Source organism: Aquila chrysaetos, chromosome 19 (genome assembly GCF_900496995.4).
Source record: "Aquila chrysaetos chrysaetos chromosome 19, bAquChr1.4, whole genome shotgun sequence".
NCBI classification, from domain to species: Eukaryota; Metazoa; Chordata; class Aves; order Accipitriformes; family Accipitridae; genus Aquila; species Aquila chrysaetos.
The window spans coordinates 27,289,497-27,304,792 of record NC_044022.1 but is presented as its reverse complement, the minus strand read 5'-3'; the positions used below and the strand labels follow the sequence as shown (position 1 = coordinate 27,304,792).

Here is a 15,296-nt window from a genome sequence, read left to right as displayed (position 1 = left end):
GCAGACACCCATTTGCCTCTGGGGAAAACTGCCCCTCATCAGCCAGTATTTCTGTTTGAATGAGAGCAGAGTCCCTCCAACCCATCCCAGCTGTTCCCACTCCCCAGCTTACCCGGCCACGGGGCTGACCAGGCTGGTGCTGTAATGGGGAAGCTCAATTTGCCAAATTTTTGGCAACTTCACTGGGGGAAAAAAAGCATTTGTGCTGAAAAAGTTTGCCTTATTTTTTCAGGCTACATCAGGTGATCTGTAAAGAAAAAAAGAAAAAAAAAAAAGATGTATTGTGTTTCTCCCTATAAACTCTGTCCTGTCAAAGCCTTTTGACCAGTACAAGCACAGGACCATTGCCACTGGATGTGCTGGCAATATTTATTTCCCAAGATCAGAACTATCACCTCTACAGCATTTCCACACACCCTGAGCCAGGAAACAAGTGACTAAGTTTAGCAATCATTAGGCTACTGATAAATCTCTTCTAAGTCCCTTTCATCTTCTAGAGCCATACCTTGAAGGCAGCAGATCATTATGCATCTGAGAAGCACCAGCAAAGCCAAACTATCACAGTTTTAGCAGCTTTTACTCTCTGGGCTCTTTACCAGCTATTATGGCATCCACAGAAGCGGAAAAGAGTTGTAGTGCTCATCTTCAGGCCACTGCATTGCACACACAACCCATTTGCCTCGTTACACAGGAACACGTTGAGGGAGAAGGAGCATCTTCAGCTTGGCTGCACTCCCTCTGTGCAGCCTCCAGCCTGAAAGAGACTTTGATGGGGCGACGTCCTACTCTCAGCGGGCCAAGGCTGCTGTTCCCTTTGGCTGTCTGATGAAAATACAGGTTTTTTTTTATTAAGCGGTTGTATTTGATGATAGGAGCTCTGGAAAAAGACTGCTCGCTTTACAATGACCTACAAAGAACTATACATTTACCCTATATCTGATTTTTTTAAAGTTATCATCAGTGAGTGGTAATTCCTTGCAGCTCTCCCGGAGAGACACTGTCTCTGTGGGGACCAGAGGAACGGCAGCGCCAGGATCTGAGCAGTAACACGGGTACATTAGACTGAAAAAAAAAAAAAAAATCTATCAGTGCTTAAAATTCTGGGTTATTTTTGTTCTGCTGTACTGGATCAGGGTTACGCTGATTCATTATTCAGCATCAGCTACGTTCAAGTTAAAGAATTCTGTTTACAAAAGGCGTAACTTTGGCTACCAGTAAAATTCTCTGCCAAATCCTAACACAAATACATAGGTGTTTCAGGAATACAAGTCGGGACTCCTCTGAATCTTTTTTAGTACTAGGAGAAGAGATGCTCTAGCCTCTTAACTTTTCAGGCAGAAAATATTACCTCCAGCATCAGCATAAAGGGGAAAAGGTGCCGTGAGCTTTCCTCCACTGCTTCAAACTGGGCAACTTTTCTGCAGTTTCCCGATCCTGCACCAACAGTCCCCTCCACTAAAAAGTCTCCTTTCTCACGTTCTGCACTGAAGCCTTCACGTGCCCTTTTACCAATACTTACATGAAGACTCTATTGAACGATAAAACCTTTTGCTTCCTTCTTTCCGATGCAAATTTTCTCTTTTTATTACGACACTGTATTCTGGTGCAATGTCCAAGAAACCACATAATTGTATTTGCAGTATATACCTGGTTTGCCACAAGTAAGCAAACCTTCATTAGAAGCTTGGTAATTTCAGAAGAATTTAGGCAATATCAAAAAAAGGAGACCTCACATCAACCGCACACACTGTTCCCATGCAAACACTACGTGGAGATAAGCATGGAGACAAGGCGGCTGTAAAATGGGTTTATAACGGCAGTAACTATTGTTCATTTACATTTTGAATAAATAATGGCAAGCTACTGGAAGACAACTGCAATTAAAAGTAATGCAATTGAAGAGAATGCACTCTCTAGCATTAATTACAATTCTTTGGAATTTTTTTTTTTAATCTTCATTGGGACTGGTATCAGCACCAGCCAGCTCTCACGCCTAATTGCAGGAGAGGTCTAGAGCAGTGAGAAGTGAGGACCTTCTCTGGATGTGTGCCAGCTGCAGGAATCTCCCAGTCCACCCAATCGACAGCCCACGTACGTTCAGAGGCAGGCACCTGCGTGCCGTGAGCGAGGAGGATCCCTGCTGCCGTACTGGAGGGAGGGTGGCCTCGGCAGCAGGTATGAACGAATGCCCGTTGGCTTTTCCTGCAGTTCTCATCCACAGACACACCAGCTAAAGCTATTATGGACGAGAACTTAGATAAAAAATTATATTGGAAACACTGGATTTTCCTCCTTGGACACAGCAGCAGAGCTGTACCTCCATGGGAGGCCACACACCAGTCACATCAAACACCCTGACTGTCAGATGCACATTTAAAGGGCTGCCCAGCTCTGCAAAGCTCAAACCCACAACACAAACTGTTTTCTGCAAACCCTCTTCGTATGAAGGAGCAAGAAAACGGGCACGAAAATGTCATCAAAACAAAGGGAAAATGTTCGTCTCGGAAATCTGCATCCTGAAAGGACACACAGCTGCTGACCACCTTGTCAGTCAGAACTTGCCTTTGGCAACCCTTTCCTTCTTGCTAGCTAACAAACACTTTGCACCCCAAACCAAACCTTTCCTCTGCCTTCACAAACAAAGGGATTTGCTAAACCATCATGGACAAGAAGCCTACTTTTGGCTATTAAGGTTCAAATACTGGATTTCTATTCTGTTTCTAGATTAGCATAAATATAGTGGGTCTGAGATGCCCAATGCCACTAGTGACAGCTTCCAGAAAGAAACACAGCATGTTGCCTGGCCCCACCGTGAAATCTGAATGCAGAGTAATGAGCAAGGCACAGCATGTCACTTCCCCCCATGAGCACAGCCTGGGGAAAGCGTTTATTCACAACCACTTGCTGCTTCTCCATCTGGATACTTTTCTGAAGGTGTGGGAGAGATTCTGTGAAGGTAGCTGACCCAGCAGACAAACAGATTTACATCAAGGTGCTAAATTTACTTTACAAGCCAACCCAGATTTCCATGAACTCCCCCATTACAAATCGCGTCGTAGCCGTGCCCAGGAAATGATGGATGTTCCACAGGCTGGGCCACCAAGCTGACATTTGTGAGAGGGTTCAAGTCCCTGCTCTGCCAGATGACTTCCTGCATGACAATGATATCTCTGCACTTTAATCCTTCAATTGAAATAAGACTAGCGCTTCCACATCCTACAGTATTATGAGGTTAAATATACTAGAAACCACGAGGAACTCTGAGGAGTTTGAAGTGACATTCCCAGTGCAGTTGGTTGGCAGACACTGGAAAGAAACCACCTTTACTCACAGGTCCTCTCTGGACTTTAACCAAGGAGCAAGAGTTGGGTTTGTTTTAAAAATTAATCTTACCCGAGTGAATGGCAGTTTGAGAGCTTTTCCCAACCCCAAAGGAATCACAACTACAATTGCAAGTGAACAAATTACACATTTATGATTGGAATAAGGAAGAGGTGGGGTGAAACATCCCCCTCCTCTCGCATCTCGGGCAACCTCCACCCCAGTACAGATGCTCTCAGCATGAACCAAGAGCGGTACAGCCCATATCCCCACAGTTCCAGCGAGGCTGCACTACTCACTGGCTTTCCTGCTGCTTCTCCTACACAGAGCCCACCGAAGCCGGTTCTAGTCAAGGTGCCGGATCCTCCCCGCACTCCCAGCCTCAGATTCTCAGGAGGGTGACAGGGAAACCGTAATGCCGGGATTTGGGGCTCTCTGTGCTCAGGGTATCTGTGCAGAGACTGACTGTTTTTCTAACAAAAGACCTAAGCGGTGCAAACAGGCCAGACCAGAAAATAGCCAAAGGCTACTGAAAAGAGGAAAGGCTGGGGTGAGCCCCTACCCACTGGGGAGCTGGGGCAAGCAGTACACCTCCTTATAGCACAGTCACAGGGAACAGAGAAGCATCTCAGACATTTCACCTTGTTAGGCTGAGTGGCTGAAAATAGCCACAAGATGAAAAACAAACCAGTTGGACAACTTATCCAAACCGTAATGCTAAAGCAAACACTGAGCAGCAAGCTGGAGGCAGGGTGCAGGACAAAAACTGAGCTGTCTTCTGACTTGAGCTCTGGGTGCATGGAGCTCCAGAGTGGTGTCAGAAGACAATGCCACTTGTCTCTACAAAAGGGACAGCTCACCTAGTGCCGGCTGCTTAAGGTCCCTCCATAGCCCATGGAAAGGAACGGGTACCTCTGGAGGGCCATTCCTCCACCTAACACAGGTAGGTGAAACAACCATTTGAAGATATCCATCTCTGCAGTGATGGCACAGGAATACTAGACATTTAGATTAAGATACAGCTTCTGAATGACAAACTCAAAGGGTTGAACCTCACCCTTACTAAGTCATGTAAGCATGAAACTTATTCTCCTTTCCCAAGGCAGGGGGGAAGTGGCAGAAAAAGTAACAAGAGATCCCACCTCCCACTTTTCATACCAACAGCTGTAAGCAAAACTTTTGTAGAATTCCTCCTGCTGTCTGCAGCATCGGAGAGGTGCACGGAGTGCCCCCAAATATCCCTTTCCACCTCTTTTTTAATGATACAACAAATTAAAACAAATGAGAAACAGGAAAACCTGTTTATCTACAAAACACAGAGCGCAAATCTTCAGGAAACGGCATGGCCCACAAGAAACCACCAAGAGCAGCACCATCCTGGGCGTGCCATGCCACGGGATGCTCAGCAGCCACGGTACTGCCTGCATCTGACACAGCCCTGCGTCTCCTCCGGCTGCACAAAGAGCCGCTCCAGCCTGGGCAGCGTGTTTCACAACTGCAGAAGCCCCACTGCCCTCTCAGCAGCTGCCGAGAGCTTTTAGGATGGCTGAACGATTTCCAAAGGTTTGCATTATGACAACAAATTAATCGGTCTGCTCCAGCACAGACCCAAACCTCCAGGAGCAGTTGCAGCAAGCGCTGAAAGAAATCACAAGCAGGATGGTGCTCCCACAGTTCTTAGACATACCGAGGCTCCGCAGGACTGGAAGCACTCCTCTGGTTTCCAGTGATCACAGCCATGGCCAGGTGACCCTGGCACCTCTGTGCTCTGCCAGGGCCAGGAGGACAGCACCCGATGGGGGGCAAGGACAGCACCCATCACTGCCCCACTGAGAGGTCCCTCTGCCTGCAGGGCTGCTGGGTGCCTTGCCGTCACCATTCCCACAAATGCGTCAGCATCTTCAAAGTTAGTTTTCACACTCCCCAGTTTCACACCTCCTTGGAGCATCTCCTCCTTTATTCAGAGGGCCTCCAGGACACAGCTTAATTAAACGACTCTTCCTAAAGCAAGCCAAGCTGCAGGAGTGCCATTTCAAGCCACCACTCCTGTTGGAGGCTGAGGAACCTCTTCATCTTCCCAGCATGGTGGCAGAGGGTTGCAACTCACACCTCTCGGGACACCCACAGTCAAAGCTAGCCTGGGGGCTCCCTGCCACATGGCCCAGCTGGCAGAAAGGGTTTCCAACGCCTTTTGCCTTGAGGTTTGCGATGGCTACCGGTGGCATCCCAGGTCACCTCCAGGGAGGGGGGGAGCCAGGAACCTAAAAAGCCACGCTCGCCCTCTGAGACCCTGGGCATCTGCTAAAAAGCAACGATGGGGGCTGCTCTGGCAAAGCCCAGCACGATCCTACACCAGCAAATCCCTGCCAAGTTTCACCAAGCTGCAATCTTTTTGTGCCTCAGTCCTGGTTTAAGGTGCTGGGGCTTGCCCTGGGGAGGAACCGGCCCATGCCCTCCTGTGCAGAGGGGCATACCTAGATGTGCAAGGGTTCACAAATCACGCAGCTAACAGCATGGGCATAGACAAGTTGTTCTTGCCTGATCTTTTCCACGGTTTTAAAAGAAAAAACATTTCCACTCCTCATTTTGTAGTTTAAAGAACATATACACTGTGAAATAACAAGGAATACTGAATTGCTATCTCCTTTCCAAAACGCTCAGAGATCATCTTTAATCAACCATTTTCACATAAACGCTTTATTCCTGATTTATTTTTACTTCCTACAAGCTTAATGCCACTGATGAAGGGTCAGACTCTGATCCAGCTGTAGAAATATCAAAAAGAGGAGAGAGCTTAAAGGCTCCATGAGGACCTGCACAGCCTGTTAACACCATCACTTTTTTCCTTCAGCAATAAGCTGTAACAACCGCCACTAGTCCTCAGTGCTGGCTGACATCCTCAGCAGGTAGGGAGAGCCATTGCATGCAAGATTAAGAAGGAATAATACTTCAACAGGCTGACTGTTCTGGAGGTTATCCTCACCATACTTGAAACCCTGGAGCTTTTCAATAATAAGCCCAAGTCCTCCAGGCCAGCACAAGATGACATACTTTGATTTTTGCCTTAAAACTGCAAAGCAGCTAGAATGAAAAAAACACTCAGGCAGCATTAATAATAGCAGCTACTTGGAAAATAATATTTTCAGAAATTATTCCTCCCCCCCCCCCCCCAAAATCAGGTTTTATCCTGCATCTGTCTGTCTATATCAAGGAAAAAAACAACCTTTTTTCTTTGCCTTACTCACACATTAATTATGTACTGGCACTCTTACAAATCTAAACATACGCATTGCTTAGCAGCTTTAATCCTGAATTATTTCTCCCTTTCCTGCAATACAAAGCTTAACTTGACTAGCAAAGGGGCAGACCATTCAAACAAGCAAGCTGTTCATTTGTAATTCAGACGAGGAACATTCTTAAAGTTCTCGTGTTTATTATGTTTCTATCCTCTGAGAATCGCAAAATTTCAGGCACCAGAGCTCAAAACCTGAAGGAATGAATTAAACTGACCTTAAAACTCTGCCCTTCAGGGAAAAAAATGTAAGAAATACTTAGGTACAAAAATAGCGTCTTTTCTTGCAAAACATGCAGCACGAGCATGTGTTTGTTAACAAACATAACTGTTTCCCATCCAATTGCTACTGCTTCTGCTTTCTGAAGGCTGGCTGGGATCAGTAAAGCTGCCTGTGATTTCCAAGCCCTGGAAGAGGTGAAGGGACAGTGCAATTAAAACAACGTAGTAGAGCTCCTTGGTAGGTAGGATAAAGTGCGCTTACAAAGAAGCGCTGCATTTGCCTGGATCCTGCAGACATCTCTTATAGCAAAGGTTAGCAACGTATATATATATACTTGCCAGACAAAGAGGCAACAGCTCACACTGGTGAGAGAGCAGCTTCAAGGAACACTTGGTGGTTCCCAAACTCAGCCTGCACAGATGTCTGTGATACACAGCGAGCTAATGCATTTTCCAAAGTGGAAAAAATAGGTTACTTAAAAATAGGTCCATAATCCAAACAAGCATCCTGATACTATTTCATAAAGATAAAACAAACAAGCACAGACAATTCATGTACAAAAACATGCGCAGTTATCTTAATAACTTCCTTATGTTCCTCTGATGATTTTCATATCGATTGTAGAGGTGGGTACTTCATCCTGTCACTGCCAGTAAAAACAAATACTTCAACTGGGCACAGTTGTGCCATTGCGCCAGTTATCACCTGGCTCCCCAGCCCCACAGCAGGGACAGCATAGAAAAGCTCACCTCAATACACAGCTGCACCGACTCCACTCTGGCAGTTAAGAGGTGGATATTTATTTAGTTTTAGTAAGTTAAAAGAATAATTCACCGAAAACACTTCCACCTCGGTGCCCAACACTCAGCTCCCAAGTGAGCCACGTTGGCACAATGCTGGTTTTTAACACACAGGCTCACAGTTTGAGGCAGAAGCTTCTCAAGGCTCACATGTGCTGCAGGAGTAACAGAGCAATGGCTTAATTAAAGAGTCCATCGTCTACGCCTGCCTGAGGACCACCATCAATTGCTAAAATATGAACCAGAGTTACGAAGGTGCCAGAAAATTAATCACGCAGAACTGCAGGGGCTGATTAAAGTGAAGGGAAAGGAAAAATTAAAGTCTGCCAGAGGGACCCACTTGGATCAGATCACACAAGCAAAGGCAGACAGGTCAGCAAGGCAGCCAATGCCTACACATGCATAACACATCTCTCAAACTCCAGAAGCAAACTGAAGTCCTTAGGGTGGGATGTAGGGAAACAGAAGGTCCCGAAGGCTGTACTGTAACAGGGAGAGAGCATAAAAGAGGCCAAAAAGCCACGTTATTAATAGCACTTGACCACGATATCATGAAGGGTGATCTAATCTCCTTCTCCAGCCACGGACCGGAGGGACTCCCAGCTTGCGCTGCAGACCTTCACACAAACACCAGTTAAGGTTCTGTCTCCCGTTTCCAGCATATCGTCCTGCCTTAGCAGGTATCTGCAGTGCGGTTCAATGCAGCCAGGCCACCCAGGGAAAACGTACCCCACCAGGTAACAAGGGGGCTCATTCCAGCAGAAATCCTAGAGCTGCCCCAGTAAGAACCACAACAGCCCAGTCTCTGGCTTGCTCTGCCTGCTTAGGAGTTTATTTTTCCCCTATATAGCTTTCTTTTTAAAGCAAAGATAATTAATGAAGTAAACCGTTTTTTCAACACTAACAGGTTGTGCCATTAGGACTTTCAAAAACAAAATGCAAGGCTGGTTACATTCAAGTAGCTGAAGGCAGCAAAAGGGTAACCAAGCTCAGCACTGAATCTGGGCTTGGAGAACTACAAGGGGACAAGTGCCACTGCCAACACCTTTTTTTAATCAGCGAAGCCTCCACGTTGAATAAGCAGAAGCAGAATTTTTAGAAACAGAGGGATAACCACATGGAAAACTTTTGCTTTTCAATCAGCTGCTAACGCACCCTCCTTTTAACAAACAAATCCACGTGGAATTACACCAGGATGCCCTTTTACTTCCATTCCCTCGCCAAAACCGAGGCAGATCTTGAAACAAAACTCAGGGCACGCTATCGCAGTTCCCCCTGCAGTACCAGTCTAAAGCACAGCGTGCACCGGACAGACATGGAGGTGAGAGCACTTAGCAAGAAGAGAATTAACGATGTACTAATATACACCAAGTAAGTAGCCCAGGAGCCAAACACAAACCGAGCAGGCAAGAGAAAAGCAAATTTTTTTTTCATTCTTACTCCCTTTCAGGTGAGGCATACCCTTTTTCATCACGACCATTGAAGCATCACAGACCCTGCCAGCCACACCATAAGGGATGTCAGAAGGCTTCATCACACATTTGTTTCATTCCCTTCTGAGAGGAAAGGAGGGACAGGAGGATTGCTGCTTTGGACTGCCCACGTGTGAGCACGTGTATACATGTATCCCTGCCTCACCTTAGGAAAGGCCAAAGCAAAAGGCACAGTTGTGAGGTGCGGTCCTGAGAAAAGAGGATTGGTTGGGCAATGAAGACACGAAAAAGGCTCAACAAACCCATTCGGCCTCTGTTTCCAGTCACATGCAAGGTCTGTTTTCTTCCCCAGGCATCTCCGGGCCGCTGGGGTTGGGCAAGATGCGAGTTACCCAGATCCCTGCTCTAATGCTCAGGTCTGTGCTCTGACAGCTCAGCCTCCCCCACCTGCGCGTTCCAGGCAAAGTTAAAGTCACATTTTTCTCTCCCACTGGGATGTGGTATGGGCAAAGGCCATAGGTAGCTTGGAAAGTCTGTACACAAGCTTTATATGTACTTGGACCAGCACAACTCCCAAGAAAACAAATACCCCAGAGAGCTCACCTCCGCCACTTCTTTGCTCCAGCCTCACGACAGCAGAGAGCATCCCGGCAGCAGCACTGCAAGCTCCACCAGCAATGCTGCCCATTTGAAAATAGTACCTGGGAGGCACACCAGGCATGAAGAAAATTGCTTTTCAAAGTAATAAATAAATAAATTTCAGAAAAAGAAAAAAATCCACACTCTAATCCAGCTGAGCATCTCTCCAAGTTTCTGGGCCAACACAGGGATCAGAACCAGCAGGCAGGAGCCAGGAGCTCCCCAGCAGCGCTACCAGCCCGAATGCATGCCCATCCAGCCCCGCTCCTCTTCTATACAAGGCTGCACTTTTGATGCCAAAAGACAGTAACTTCTCCAGCTCTCAGAAGGGTGATTCCTCGAGATGAGTTTCATTCCTAAACAATGTAAAGGCTGTGCAATCCACTGAGGTTTCCAATCAAACTGATAAAGAACATTAACTATTTCCTGGCAGAGTTTTCCAAGTACTTCGCAGAACTACTTCTCCCTTGTCCAGCCTGAAACTGCCACTCACATGTGCAACTTCTACTCGGTGAAAGTGCATACCTAGAAAGACTTAACTGCAGCTAAAGCAAAAGGCACAGTAGCAAAATCCTTCTAGTCCTGGAGACAAAGACTCCTTTAAGAAGCATTTCACCGTAAAGCAAGAACAGCATAGCAGGTCATTGTATTTCACGAACTCCTCCAGGTCTGTGGGAAAGACGGGGTTGTAAGAGTTACTGGAGGGAAGGTGCGTTCTGACAAGCTGGGTCGTGTACCTCCTCCGGCTGCAGTCCAGGGTAGGCTACAGGAGGATTTGGAGGTTTCCAGCACACTAATATGGGGGATGAAATACTGCAGTGGTTCTGTTTACACAGCACCGAGAGGTTAATGAACATCAGAGAGCAGCCAGATCAATGGTATCTCTATTAGCTGCTTGTATCTTACCACCACTGATTTTATGCTGATCTCCTGACTTCAAAAGATAAGACTTTTTCTAAAGGCAACTCATAAAAGCAACTTACTTGCTGCAGTGGATGAAATCAGAGGCTCTGGCAAAGGAATAGAGGACAAATGTAGAGTTTGGCATCACGGTGGGTGACGTAAACTTCAGCACCATGAAATAAATGCACTAACATAATGTTTCATTAACTAAGCAACTAGAGATGATAACATTTAAATTGGTAAAGAAGTAACCATCCATTTGTGTTCCCACCTTGCAAGATTACTGCATCAAGCTTTCAAAAGACACGAAGTCCACATTCTCTTCATATGTCAAAAGATTTCACTGCAAGTTCAAAGTCCAAAACCGATCACTTTCCTAGCTAGAGATTTTTTAGCAAAGGATTAGCTTTCAATAAAACCCTGCATCTTCAAATGACAAGTATAGGAGCTCTCAACTGCAGTGCTCCAACACAGCATACTCATCCAGATTTTTTTTTTCCCCCATCAAATTAATCACTAGTTAGAAGCTTGTGGTTGTAGCCCCTCTTCATCACACTTTTGTTAAACGTTGATGTTCCATGTTTTTATGTGTAGCTTAGGCTCAAAGTGCCACAGACAAACATAGTAACTCTGAGGGTATGCATTCAGGTTTTCTTTTTATTATCTTCTTAATATTTTTATAACTTGTGTTCTGGTAACGCACCGAACCCCCCCAGCTGCGGCAAGAATCCCACATGTTAAACACCACTTGAACAAGAGCAAAGACAACTCCAGAAATCTAGTGATCGAGGAATCAAGACAGGGAAGCAGGAGACAGGTGCAGGGAGAATGAGAAAGGAAGGGAAAGAGGAGTTGTTGTGCCTTGGCATGAGTAAATGCCAAACCCTACCCTGTGCCACCACCGCACCAGAGGGTCCAGCCCCTCGGGCTCTGGCTCCCGGGCGCAGCGCTGCCTGGGCACACAAGGTTCATGTGGCCCAGAGAATGGGTCAGTCTCACCACGCTAGCCAGAGCCCATCTTTTAACTGCTGCAGGAAAGACAGACAGGGAAAATCCACACCAGGATCCCTAGTCTGTCTCAGTGATGCCAGAATGGGGACCCAAACGAGACCCCAGACCTCCTCCAGCACGGGCAGAGCGTGGCAGATATGGCCCCACATCCCTGTGGATCCAAGATCACAGAAAACAATCTCAATATGAAATGAAATAAGGCTCTGGGGAATGCAGACTTGTACTATTTCCACATTATTGTATGGAGACGGAGCAGGTATGAATCTAGCAAAGCAGACAGCAGTAGATGAAAGGTATCACAATTAAGGGAACCAGGAGTGAAGCCCAGTCATCCAAAGCCCGGCCCCTTCACAGTCAGTTTTCTTTGGATCTCCTACAAAGACACCTGAAACCCAACCTGAAGATCCCCAGCATAAGCAGCAGCAATGACACTTCACTGTTCACCCATGCTGGTCTGCACGGAAGGCAATCAAGTAAAAAATTAAGAAGAGCAGCCTCACTGATACCAGTTAACGTGATTTAATGAAACACAGGCTATCGAGCAAGCTTACTATTTTTATTGAGAGAAAATGTAAAAACTTTTGACCAAAACACCTGATGGTACACATAAAACTTTTGTAAAACATTTGACATAACCCCAGACAACGCTCTGATAAGGACTATTGCCAACAGAAAACTGAACAAAACCTGCATTAAATAGGTTAGACTCGGGCAACTGACAGATTACAGCAAATAACTGGAAAGAAAAGAAAATCTACCACCTGAAAGTAATATTTCTAATAATGTCCACGAGGAGCCTCTCTTGCCCCTTTTAGGGGGGGGGTACACGAAAGATCCCAGGGCTGGAAGCTTCGGCTAGACAAATTCATGCTAAAAATAACCACCAGCGGGTGAAAACAATAACGGCAGGGTGACTGTCGGCACATCCTGCGCAGCGGCGGGGGGACCGGCCGCCGGCCTTCTTCATGACACCATGTTTTTCTGAAACATGTGCTCTGGCACAAAAATAGACTGCTGGGAGATGAGGGAGGTCGAGCGCCTTTTGGGGTCTGCACTACTTCAGGGGTCGGACTGTGGACTGGCTGTCCTTGGCTCTATAACACACACCACCTCTGTTCCTATGCCTTGTGAAAAGGCTCCTGTGCTTTTGAGTGTAACCAAAATTAAATCTGATATAGGCAGGAAAAGATTAAAGATTAAGCACTTGCTAGAAATGCTTGCCTTTGAACAAGTCAAAGCCAGGAGAAAATCTGATTTTCCCTGGAGTTCAGTCACCAACTCTAATTCTTCTCCATGGATAAAACTACCCATTTCGAATTCTTATGTAAAAAAAAAAAAAAAAAAAAAAAAAATCTTAGGAATAAGAAACATATACTAATACTCAATAAAGCGTGCCGATGCATCCTTGAGTGTGCACAGGAATCTAAGCAACCGAGCCTAACGAGCAAACACTGCTAAAACTCATGCTTCTGCTCTCTACAAACACCACTTCCCTGCATCTCCTGAAAAATTTCACTGTTCCACAGAAAAGTGACCAGTGCTGTCAGGTTTTTTTATCATTAAAATCATGCCATGTCAAAAAAAAAAAAAAAAAGCCCTTTCACTTTCAAAAATCCATCAAAAATGAACACTTTCACTTTCAAAAATCCATCAAACACCTACCTCTGCTCCACAGTAAGAGCCTGTGCTATTGCAGACTTGTGTGCAGCCCGCACAACCCTCATTTTCTGCTTCCAGGGAACACATAAGGAAAAGTGTCATATGCTATCTGAGGATATTCACTGCACTGAACTGCGAGCAACAGCTCTAAAAGCTAAAAATCAAATGGCCAAGTGATCTCAGAGGACGCATTAGCTTTCAGCTACATGAGCAGAGTGCAACGAGCACCACCGAACTTCCTAGCTACCCCAGCAAGGGACACGGTGCAGTTACGCTGTGAGTCACCTGCACTCGGAGCAAACAAATCCCCTACTGGACCACCTTCATCTGCACATTTTGGGTTTCAACCTGTAACCAGCTATTCCCTTGCAAGGTGCCACGGGCTGCTCTGCAGGTTTTTAAACCCAGAAGTAACAGAACATACCAGTTGTGAAAAACCAAGAGTAATGAAAAGTAGCTCTTTTGCAGGAAAAGCCCACCTGTAGGTGATTTTATGAAAGAGATTAAGTCTCTGGACTGCTCCCTGCCTGCCCTGCTCTGGCTCTGCCTCTGCTCAGAGAGAAGAGCAAGTCAGCAGCTGAATCACCAGGGCTGCCACACTTCTGCAGGGCCTCCAAAAATAACTCATCTGGAAATTCCTTGGAGGCATAAACCTTGCCTCATCAGAAGGACTGCAGAGATCCAGTTTCCTTAATGGAGCAGACTGGATGTGAACTGGCCTAAGGATTTAGGATCGCGTATAAAGAACATAAAAAAGAGACTTCTTACAGAACAGCTAGCATGCGGTCAGTATTAAGAAAAAAAAACAGTAAGCCACATAAATCATCACGTCGCCAAGATGAAACAATCTGCCTGCCCAGGAATCAGACACCGAGTTCCTGATCGTTCGCCTGATACTGCAGTTCCAGGGACTTGCCCTGTTCTCACCAACCAGCTCTGTACACAAAGCGAAATGCCTTCTTAGCAACGCCGCTGCAGCAACTTTAATCTGTATTAACGTGAACGCCCACACCTGCACCTTCCACTGTAGCCAAAAACCCTCCATGAGCTCTAGTCCCCGGGCCCTTGCTAACACATCAGCCTGTAAAGCTGGGCGAGAGAGCAGCCTCGCACCCACACAGTGCCAAACACAGCACCTCCCCGCCACAATTAGCGTTCAGAGCTGCTCACCGCCTTTTTTTACCACCCCGAACCGGCACGTTATCCCTCGTGGAAACCTGTGTCAGGTGGGACCCTCCGGAGCGGATCCAGGCTGCGGATGATGGCGGTGGAGGTGCAGAACCACCCAGATGCTGACAGCTCTGCTCGCTGCTGAGCACAAAGTCTTGCTCAGATGGGCTGGCCCGCACCCAGGCCGGTAGTGCTTCAGCTTCGGTGGGAGTTTTGCCCTTCAGAAAGCAATCTATTTCTTCACCTGCAGTGCTCACAGGACACAACTCACTGGGGTTTGGGTTTTTTTTCTTATTGTTAGCATGCAAGAACTCAGCGCTGCTGCAGTGAAAAGGCAAGGACAGAGCTGAGGACTTCTGTTTCACTACTGACAACTAAAAGCACGTTTTATCGAGCAGGGTTCCAGCTCTGACCTCAGGGACTGTCACAAGGACACACAGCAGACACCAGTGCCCACGGTGGTTTTACCAATTCCCAGCCCCTCTGCCGAGGGTGGCTCTGGCAGTTGTTCTGGCAGCAGAACAACTCCACCAAAGCCTGGCTCCTGGGGGAAAAATCCACCCAAGTCCAGAGGGGCTTGGGCTTCTCCTTTCTTTTGTTTTTTTTTTGCTGGGCTGTCGGCTTTTGGGGCAGAGGGGAGGGAAATAAGGCGGAAGAGAGAATAGCTGGCTGTTAGGACTTTGCTACCTCTCCTCTTCTGGGCTGAGAGGTGGGAAAACCTTGCCCCCGGAGCAGGGCGAGGGCGGGAGGCATGCCAGGGTTACACAACCCTTGGAATCCCTCACCCCCAGCCCGCTGCCTCCCCAGCCAGGCTGCCCACCGAGGAACGTCCTTAAAAAAAAAAA

General features: G+C 46.7%; 1 protein-coding gene across 14 annotated transcripts in view; it reads right to left on the bottom strand.

The window, feature by feature from the left end:
* Positions 1–15,296, bottom strand: part of STIM1 (stromal interaction molecule 1) — a 104,229-nt gene that overhangs the window by 87,728 nt on the left and 1,205 nt on the right. For 2 of the 14 annotated variants that reach the window (XM_030042725.2, XM_030042726.2), the window contains exon 2: positions 506–1,062. The exons of the other annotated variants lie outside the window; for them this stretch is intronic. In XM_030042725.2, coding sequence (XP_029898585.1) covers positions 506–524 — 19 coding nt within the window. In that variant the 5' untranslated portion in view covers positions 525–1,062. The remainder of the gene's footprint in view (positions 1–505; positions 1,063–15,296) is intronic. 14 annotated transcript variants of the gene reach the window in all.